We start from the raw sequence: 10,860 nt of genomic DNA, 5'->3' as shown, positions 1-10,860 counted from the left end.
GCACTTTGGACTTCCTCTCTGAGTATCATTGGCTCTTGTTCATATGGTATCTCTTGAAATGGTTGAACATTAACCATTTCCTTTTGGTACAATAGTTGCACTAGTTAACCTTAAAGTTCTTGACAATGTTGAGTGCCTGTAATTTTGTGAATAGAAAGATTGCCAGAGCAAGCATTAAGTCCATCATTATTTTCTAGGGGTAAATATGCCAGGAAATCCATGAGCTACCTCTGAAGGAAGAGAGATACATCCAGCTCTCTGTATCAACATGCCCATATTTGTGTCATAAGACCCTGCCACTTTGACCTAATGCTAATGATGCAAGAACCAAGTTCTAGCCAAAGGCATTCACTTAAGGGTTCCAGTTATCTTAAGAATTGTGGACTTTCTTAAGAATGCAGCTTCAATGAGACACCACACAGGCTGGTAACTAATTGACCAAATTAAATCTTCTCTTGACAAGAGAGGAATGAGGAAAAATAAACAGAAAGACAGTTGTTGTTAAGTGCCATCGAGTCAATTCCGACCCATAGCGACCCTGTATAGGGTTTTCAAGCAGCTGGTGAGCTTGACCCACCGACCTTGCAATTCAAATAACTTTGCAGTCTGACGCATTAGCCCACAGCACCACATCAGGACTCCAGAAAGACAGTAGTATATGGCTAATTAGGAACACAAGAGTAGAGGGAGAATTGGGCAGAGAGAAAAGAAAGATAAGAGAAACAGAAGCAGAGTCATTATAAGTATGACAGAAAAAACAGGGCAGTGTGACTAGATTCTGCAGTTTATGTATTCAAAAGTAGTTGAATAGACAAGAAGCACAGTGGGCTCCATAGGATAAGCACAGTACTGCAAATCACAAGGTCAGTGGGTCGAGTCTATCAGCTACTCCACAGCAGCAGAAAGATGAGGCTTTCTGCTCCTGCAAACATTTACAGACTCAGAAACCCTATGTAGGGTCAGTATGAGTCAGAACTGACTTGACAATACAATAACAACAACAACAGTTATTGAGCACCTGTAGATGTCAGTCACTGTACTGCTGTAGGTACTTGCTGTTGTTATTATGTGCTGTGGAGTCCGTTCTGACTCAGCGACCCTATACAGAGTGTTACTCAAATGGGCAAGACTGTTGTCATGGAGGCCTCGTGCTGTATATACCATTACAAGTGCTATGGAAAAAATAAGGCAGAGTGAGGAGATAGTGATGTTAGGAGGGTCCGTTTCTTATTAAATAGGAAAAGAAGGCCTCTCTGAAGATGTAAAGTCAGCAGAGCAGCCCATAAGGCCAAGAGGAAAGAACATTCTAGGTAGAGGAAACAGGAAGTGTAACTGTTCTAAAACCAAAGTGTGCTTAGATGTTCAAAACATTTCTAAGAAGTTTATGAGGATGGACACCAATGAGCAAAGGAAATCTGAAAGGAGATGCAGCTGGAGGGGAAGAATTGTCCAAGGTCACTCAGAAACCTATTAAGTCATGGAGAAATTTTCATTTGATTCTGAATGTGGCAGGAAGCTACTGAGGGTTTTGATCAGGAAGATGTCATGACCATATTTGTAAAGTAGATAAATAATTGTAGTGGGATCTGAGAGGGGTCAGGGAGAATGGCAAAAACTACTTTAGGCAATAACTACATAATTATTGTTAGGTACTGTAGAGTCAGTTCTGACTCATAGCGACCCTGTATAGGGTTTCTGAGGAGCAGCTGCTGAGTTTGAACCACCAACCTTGCAGTTCAAATTGCCCTTATAGTTGAGTGTCTATTCTGCCGTGTAGTAGATGAAAAGTGGTCAGGTGAGGGATGTATTTTAAAATTAGTGCTAATGGTTTGCATAAGTTAGACAAACATATGCAAACTTTTTGTTCTTAACAGCTGAGTACAATTTATTGACATGGAGAAAACAAAAACCAGACTCAACAAACTTGGTTTTGAACCTATTAAATTTGAGAAGCCAAATGGCCAGTCAATGCCATTATTATTCAAATTTATGCACCAAGCCCTAAAGACAGTGTTGATGAAACTGAAGAATTCTACCAACTTCTTCAGTCTGAAACTGATCAAACATAAAATTAAGATGCATTGACAATTACTAGTGATTGGAATGCAAAAGTTAGAAACAAAGAGGAAGCAATGTTGTTGAAGGAGGAAGTCTAAGCTGTACCGAAGGCATTGGTGAAAAACAAGCCTCCGGGAACTGATAAAATACAAATTAATGTCTTTCAACAAACTGATGCATCACTGGAAGTATTCACTCATCTGTCAAGAAATTTAGAAGACAACTACCTGGCCAATTGATTGGAAAGATTCATATTTGTGACCATTGCAAAGAAAGACAATCCAATGGAATGTGGAAATCATTTAACAGTATCATTAATATCACATTAAATACAATTTTGCTGAAGATAACTCAGAAACGGTTGCAGCATTACATCCAGAGGGAGCTGCCAGAAATGCAAGTCAGATCCAGAAGAGAACATTGAACTAAGGATATCATTGCTGACATCAGATAAATGTTGGCTGAGAGGAGAGATCATTAGAAAGGTGTATACTTGTGCTTTATTAACTATGAAAAGGCATTCAACGGTGTAGATCATAACAAACTATGGATAACATTGCAAAGAATGGAAATTCCAGAACACTTAGTTGTGTTCATGTGGAACTCATACAAAGCCCAGTCATTAGAACAGGAAAGGTGTAGGTCAAGGTTATATTCTTTCACTATACTTATTCAATCTGTATGTTGAGAAAATAATCTGAAAAACTGGATTGTATGAAGAAGAATGTGGCATCAGGATTGGAGAAGAACTCATTAACAATCTGTGATATGCAGATGACACAACCTTGTTTGCTGGAAGCGAAGAGGACTTGAAATACTTACTAATGAAGATGAAAGATGGCAGCCTTCAGTATGGATTGTACCTCAATGTAAAGAAAACAAAAAATCCTCATAATTGGACCAATAAATATCATAATGATAAATGCAAAAAAGATTGATGATGTTAAATACTTCATTTTGCTTGGATCCAGCAGCCAAGAATTCAAAAGACATATTGCATTAGGTAGATCTGTTGTAAAAGACCTCTTTAAAGTGTTATACCACAAGAAAAATGAGCCACAACACGAGAAGATATATGCACACCAATGTTCATAGCTGCACTATTTACAATAGCAAAAAGATGGAGACAGTCAAAGTGCCCATCAACTGAAGAATGGATAAACAAGCTGTGGTACATACACACAATGGAGTACTATGCTACCTTGAAAAATAACAAGGAAGCTACATGCCACTTCCTAACATGGATGAACCTTCAGGACATTATGTTGAGTGAAATTAGTCAACCACAAAAGGAAAAATACTGCATAGGACCACTAGTGTAAAAGACTAAGAAAAAGAACTCATACTAATCCATTAAAGTGGATTCTTAGCAGGTTGCTAGGATGTAGGGGTAGGAATAAGGGTGGGAGGGGAAGCCAGAGCACAGGGCAAGGAATAGACACAGGATAATTTGGGTTTGGGGAGGGGGGCAATATACAAGTAGGGAGAGGGGAATGGAAGAACAAGGCAGACGGGAGAACAATTAGGTAGGTATGAATGAGCTAAATGGAACTGAGGTTAAAACGGATGTAGGCACAGCCTTGGAACAACAGACCTCTGGGATCCAGAGACTGGGACAAAGTTGGAATGGGGAAAAGAAGGGAATAATGTTGAGATACTTGGCTGACTTTTGAACCTTGGTTTTCCATGCATTATAATATAAAACAGTCACTGGAGGGAGAGTGAAAGGAATAGCCAGAAATATCACCATAGAAAGCTTGTAAGTATGTCTTCTGCCTATAACTAATTGGAAAACATAAAATGGGTATCTAGTGAAGGAGGTCTCATGAGGAGCCTCTGCATTACATAAGACTATAGAAGGAAGCCTGAACCACATCCAGACCATCAGAGAAGGAAACTTTCCTCTGGAAAGGACAAGCAGTCCAGCCTGGAGCAGCCAGAAAACCAGAAGACACTTCCTGAAAGAAGGACCTACAGGAAAAATACAAAACAACAAGTGCAGAACAAGCAAGCTGTCTGCCCAGGAGACATCAAGGCAAGTGGTCGGGTCCTCTCAGTGCAAATCCTCCTCCAAGACTAACATGCAATGGGAAAACGTGCTCTGATTGGCGACCACGCACATCACCCATAAAGAGAAGTAACCTAAGAACATCAAAGAAGCAGCGAGCTAAGCCCTGCATCGTTCAGCAGACTATGGTGAGCCCGGGTGGAGACCTGGTCGGCCAGCAGTGAGGCAAGACCTGGGGACTCATGGGCTCAGAGTTAGTGACACATCCACAGAGGACTAGAGTGGAGACTGAAGCAACCAACTGATAAGAAGAGGGCGGACAGATGCAGGAACACCCACATTTGCAGATGATACCCCCTTGCCATGGCTCCAGTGAGGGGATGAACAGAGTTCAACCCGAAGAAGAAAGAAGAGGAAAAAAGCGTCAGCTGATACAATTTGATAAACTGGACATCCACCTATAAATGTAGTAGCTTAAAAGAGGAAACAAATCCCTGCTCCAAGAATTTCCACCCCCTCTACACAAAGAGTAGATAGGGATGGACATCTTGAACATTGACTAACCAAAAATGGGAGAAGGGATACAAAGGCAAGAAGTGACTGGCTTACAAGCTTTCAAGAGGGAACCTAGATCCACAGAGTGGGGAGGATGGTAGAATGTCCAGTGAGTAGTATCCAACCTGTCTAGGAAGGGCAGATGAAAAGAAATGCAGATGGGTCCCTTGGGAAGCAAGGGTGAATAATTGTTACCAGGACTGATTGTAAGGACTGGAAATGTAAAGGTGGACTTTTTATAGCAAGGAGGGGAGTGATTAACCTTTCAGTCGAGGAGTGGAGGGCCCTGGGACCATCAATGGAGAAGAGCAGAGAGGGGGACCCAACCCAGAAGAGCAGTGAGGCCTGAGACTGAGACAGAGAGGATGACTTGAAGAAAGAGGATGATGTGAAGAGATGGAGTGGCTGGAGACTAGGGATCCAGAGAGGGAGAGGGGCTGTGTGCTGAGGACCATGAGGGGAGGGTGGGCGGGATTGCAGGGTATACCCTTTGATTGGGTGATGATGCATGGATGGGATGGTAACTATGGCAATGAGATGATGTATGATGGAATGAATGTAAAACTAATGTTCCCCCATGTAGACTATCACAAAATACACAATGAAACACTAAAAAAAGTGTTATAGAGCAAAGATGTCAGGTCGAGGACTAAGGTGTTCTTGATCCAACCATGGTATTTTCAATAGCCTCCTATGCATGTGGAAGTTGGGCAATGAATAAGGATTTCTTGGCACTGCGGGTTAATGCACTGGACTGCAAGACCAGATGGAATCGTAAAGTCAATGATTCAAACTCATCAGACACTCCTTGGAAACTCTATGCTATGAGTCAGAACCAACTCAACAGCACTTAACAACAACAACAAAAACAATAGAAGGGTCGATGCATTTAAATTATGGTGATGGTGAAGGATATAGAAAGTACCAAGGACTGCCAGAACAAATCAAACAATTCTCAGTTGGGAGAAGTTTTGCCAGAATACTGCTTAGAAGTAAGAATGGCAAAGCATGATCTCTCATACATTAGATGTGTGGTTAGGGGGAAATGTCCCTGAAAAAGGACATCATGCCTGGAAAACTAGAGGGCCAGCAAAAAAGAAAAAGGCTCCCAATGACATGGATTGACACAATGGCAGCAACAATGTGCTGAAACATAACAATTGTGAGGATAGTGCAGGACCAGGCAGTGCTTCGTTCTATAATGCACAGGGTCTGAATGAGTTGGCACCAACTCAACGGCTCCTAACAACAACAATAAAGATATTCAAGTAAAGATACTAGAAGGTAGTTGGCAATGAAAGTCTGAAATTCAAGAGATATTTTAGGACTGTTGTTGTTAGGTGCCATCTGATTGGTTATGGTTCATATCAACCCTATATACAACAACAGAGCAAGGTGCTACTTGGTTCTGCACTATCTACACAATCATTGATATGTTTGAGAACCTTGTTGCAGTCCATCTCCTTGAGCATCTTCCTTTGTTTTTCACTGATCTTCATGTTTACCACACATTATGTCATTCTCCAGAGACTGGTCCTTCTTGATAACATTGTCAAAATACATGAGACTTTTAAGGAGCATTCTGTACTTCTAAGTCAGATTTGTACCTTTGTCCTGCAGTCATCTTTGCCAACACCATAATTCAAAGGCATCTTGTTTTACTTTATCCTGGCAATGGGTTGAGTATTGTACTCTGGTCACCAGTTTGGCAGCACTGGGGTGTTCACCACCTATTTCCAGGTGAATTTGGCAGTGGTTGGGAGTGTAGGCATGAGACTGTAGCATCTGGTCATGTACAGCAGCTGAAGGCAGGCTGGGCAAGTGTTGTTCACCATCTGTCATCAATTTAGTGCCACTGGAGCAGATGGTCATACTCACCCAGTGGGTGGGGTGGCAAGTGTGGCAGGTATGGTGGGGTAAGGTCGCTGGCTCCCAACTGATGGAAGGAAAAAGGGAAACAAAGAAAACGCAAAAGGGGAAAAAGCAAAAAAAGAGGAAAAAGAAAAAAAACAAAGGAAGAAGAAGGAATACCTAAGAAGAAAGAAAAAGGAAAAAGAAGGGGAGGAAGTGGCAAGTACTGGCTCAAGTGCTAGCTGCCAAACAAAACCCTAGTGGAAATATGGCACTGCTGACTGTGGAGGGGCAGGGCCAGGTGCTGTTGATTTCATAGGTAATGGAGGGGAACAAGCTGACTCTTTGGAATAAAACAAGAGAGAGGCACTGAGAGGAAAAAATCATGATGATAAGGGAAGAACTATGAGCCCTAGTGGCTAACTGTAAGGTCAGCAGTTTAAATCCACCAGCAGCTCTAATGGCACAGCATTTGCAGGGATACTGAGGGGTTCGGGTAGGTTTGACTTACTGTTAGATCTTTCTTGCCTTTATCACAGGTATGTTGTGCAAGTTAAGGGGGGGATCAAACATCTCTGGTTACTGAACACTGATGTGGAGCTGGTGCAATCCAGGGTGAGTAGAATCAGTTTCCTGTCCCAAGTGGAAAGCTCCGTACAATAATTCACAATAGTCATGTCCCTGGTAATTCAACACTGAGTATGTCTCCTTGTTTGCTGTTTTCATTTAGTCTTTTCCTCTAATTAATAGTGGATCTACTACTTTATCATTTCCTTTAAAACTCTGGGTTCCTAGATTGTCATCTGTATGTATTTCACTAAATTTCTTGGGTCTTTGTTATAGATCATCTGAACAGTATATCTACCTAGTCCACCATCATGGACACCATCCCTTTTATTGTTACTTTATTTCAAGTCAGATTTCATCATGGGAATTTCCATAATTTAATTAAGACACCTAACTACAATGAAGCTGATTGGATCCTGCAGTGTTAATGGCCAACTGGCAGCACTTAATTGACAAATAGAAGGTGAACATGGTTAGTGTAATGGACAATAGAGTCAAAGCAGTAATCAGAATAGTCTCACTCATATGAACTTATGGTATTGGCTCCTTAGGCATGGTTTCCCTAGAAGTGAAATAGATGAAACATCTACTAAATATTTACTTGATTTGTGAAAATGGAAGGATTTTGCTCAAATGAACAGGAATCTAAGTTTAATCACCAGAATATGAGTCATGGACCCTCAATCAATTCACAGACTTGAGCCAGTTTATAGATCCACAGCCCCTTGAATGAAGAGGTCCCCTTGAGAAAAGACCTCACTGCACTGACAAAAATTTAAGCTGTTTGTCTTTCTCTCAGTCTCCACAAAGGGATCTACAGGGCTTTGGGGTTTGTTTATTTGTTTCATAAATGAGACCCCAGTACTACCAAGAAAGAGGAGTCAGAGTAGAGTGTGTACTTTGGACCCAGAGTCTCTGTACTATGAACCTATTTGACCCAGAGAAAGATTGATGTGATGTCCAAGGTACAATTCTCTGCAGACGTTGACAGGAGACAAGAATCTTCCTTCAGAACCAGCAGGGGGGAAAAGAGTTTCCCTAGAAATGGCACCCTAAATTTGGACTTCTAACCTCTTTAACTGTGAGAGGATATATTTGTTTGTTAAAGCCATCCAGTTGTGGTATTTCTGTTACAGAAGCACTAGATAACTATGACAGAATTTGACCAATGGATTAATATGAAACAGTGGGATTCAGCATCTCTTCCTTCCACTTTGCGATCAATGCTTAGTAACTCCTACAACCCAATAAGGGAAGGGAAGGGAAGGGAAGGGAAGGGAAGGGAAGGGGAAGGGGAAGGGGAGGGAAGATTCTAGGTAGGTTATATGTTTTGTTTTTGTTTGTAACTTATCAGTTACTTACAGACTCCTTCAAAAAGCCCTAGCTGTCTTTTTGCCACAATGACTTTTCAGAATTGTTCATCACATCTGTTGCTACTTTTGTTTCCCAATCAATAATTGCATGTCCCACTGTAATTTTTAGAATTTTCTACATTTCAAAACAATTGTAGTGTTGTATCTAGCATCTAAATGACATTTCTTTTGCTGCTTCATCTAGGATTAAGACTTTTTAATGTATACACACATTTCACTTCTTAATTTTTTTATCTAGAAATATTAATTTTTTTGCTATAAGAGGCAGGTAGAAGAAGTCAAACACGTGGCTTTAGCTTTCTTTTATTGTAAGTAGAATGTAGGTTACATTCTAGGTTTTCATGTAGCTAGGTTTTCATAGTCATAAATGAGGACCTAAATGGTTTGCAATAACACCCTAATAGCCTCTTGAAAGAATCACTATGCTTTTTCAAGCATTTAACTCGTGATCAAAATGACTATCATTGACTGACAATCTTAAGGGCTCGGTAGTAGTAAAGCTATATTTTTAAATGAATAATAAGAGTAACTTCTGTAAATGTCAGGATCCCACATTCTTACAATATTTGAGGGCTAAATATATTTAAAACTATGAGCCCTAGGGACCTTGATTGTCCTTTAAAAAATAATACTATTATTCTCCGAGGACATAAAAACATTATTACTTTATTTAGTTAAGCTAACTCAAAATAGGACAGAGGAAATCATTAAATGAGTGAATATATATCTTTCATGCCAACTCATGCCAAAATTGATGTGTGTTGAAAGTACAAAATCACTTACAATGGGGAGAAATATCTTGAAAATAATTGCATTTATCAAGGAGGAATGTTTAACAGTATCAATTAACTGGAATGAGCTATCATACTGATGATTCTATTATTTACTGCAGTCTTATTAGCAAGCAAACATGGTATTTTATAGCTGCACAGGAAGGAAGTTTAAAATATTAATGTGTCCATTTATATTCCACTTCTGAAAAGCCCCCAAATCTAGAGAGAATACAGAGTGGAAAATTTCACTCCCAATTTAGATGTCTCTCCAAACTCCAGAGGAAGCTGCTCAGCTGGCCTCTCATGTAGGTGAAGCTGAGTTGTCCTACTGCATGATGAACCACTGGGCAAATGACTCAAGTGTCAGTCTGGAACATGAGCTACTGGATTGGACAGACTCTGACTTGTGTCAGGAACATTTTTGTGTGAGAAATAAAAGAAGCCTTCTCTGGAACTAGTGATGGTAAAAATACCAATACACTTAGATATTCTCTTTGCAGTTCCAAATTTGGAGGAAAATTCTGGGAATACGCCAGAGTCTGAACTAGTTTTCTTAGTTGTTATTTCAACAGCTGTTAAATGTACAGCTAATAGCCACTTGAATGAATTTCTTAGAGCTTCTCTTGACACAAGGCAATGAGGCAATACTTTGTACTAAATCTCTCCAAAATTTAAGTTGCTCTGTTTTGTTTAAGGCAAAAAAAAAAAAAAAAAGAAAGAAAGAAAATGACAATCATCTGCCAATACTGAAAAGAGTGGTTAGGGCTTCTGGAAAAATTCCATCAAAGAAAACATATGTGAGAAAGGGTAAAAAAAATATTTGTCATCTTTTGGAAGCCCCGAATTTTCAAGCTGAGATTCATAGACACCTCTAGTTTCCCTTTCTTCAACCACAGTCTTACTTTTGGTGAAACTAAAGTTTAAAGAGACAAATGTCTTATGAAAAGACACACAGCAATTGAGTTACAGAGCGCATAAGATCTAGTTTATGATCAAAGGTATGGTCCTTGAAAATCAGATTGCCTACAAACATGAACTACGAAATCACACTCATAACAACCCAAGACAGTACCTGACAGTACCTTTCATGGCGGGCGGAGTGTACACGCTCTGCTTCCTTTGCTTAGGGGATGCATTCTGTGACTGTGAACAAAAAAAAAGGTAAAAAGCCTTATATTTGGATAAAAAGTACAATGCCATCAGACCTGCAAGGAAAATCAACATTGTGTTTTGCTTCAAACTTTTCCAATTCCCCCTTGTTTTTTGGTATGGCACTGGAAGATAAGCATTGGGCCTCAAGGTCGGTTTGAACTGAAAGGTTAGTGGTTCAAACTCATCAGCTACTTCTTGGAAAGCCTATACAGGGTTGGGATGAGTCAGCACTGACTTGACAGCATGGAAAAATACCAACAACAACATATAATTGTTGTTTATATAAATGTAAACATATTCATATAAACTCTATGAACAGCAGAGAAACATTGTCAGATACAGGATTGGAAGGTGGGAAGGCACTCAGAATGAGACTGGGGGAGAAAATGCCTCCTCAAAGTAGACTTGACCATAATGACATGAATAGAGTTAGCTCAGGGGAGAAAAGCACACAGAACCTGCATTTGCTGATGGGCAACAACTTAAAATGAAGAGAAACAGCTGTAAACATCCATTGAAAATT

The 10,860-nt window shown here is 40.1% G+C and overlaps 1 protein-coding gene across 2 annotated transcripts in view; it reads right to left on the bottom strand.

Annotated features, from left to right (window-relative positions):
- PPP1R1C (protein phosphatase 1, regulatory (inhibitor) subunit 1C) overlaps window positions 1-10,860 on the bottom strand; it is a 183,030-nt gene that overhangs the window by 63,261 nt on the left and 108,909 nt on the right. For both annotated transcript variants that reach the window (XM_006864021.1, XM_006864022.1), the window contains exon 4: window positions 10,268-10,328. In XM_006864021.1, coding sequence (XP_006864083.1) covers window positions 10,268-10,328 — 61 coding nt within the window. The remainder of the gene's footprint in view (window positions 1-10,267; window positions 10,329-10,860) is intronic.

The sequence above is a fragment of the Chrysochloris asiatica genome, unplaced genomic scaffold (genome assembly GCF_000296735.1).
Source record: "Chrysochloris asiatica unplaced genomic scaffold, ChrAsi1.0 scaffold00059, whole genome shotgun sequence".
Classification (NCBI taxonomy): Eukaryota; Metazoa; Chordata; class Mammalia; order Afrosoricida; family Chrysochloridae; genus Chrysochloris; species Chrysochloris asiatica.
This window is presented reverse-complemented; position numbering and strand designations above follow the sequence as displayed.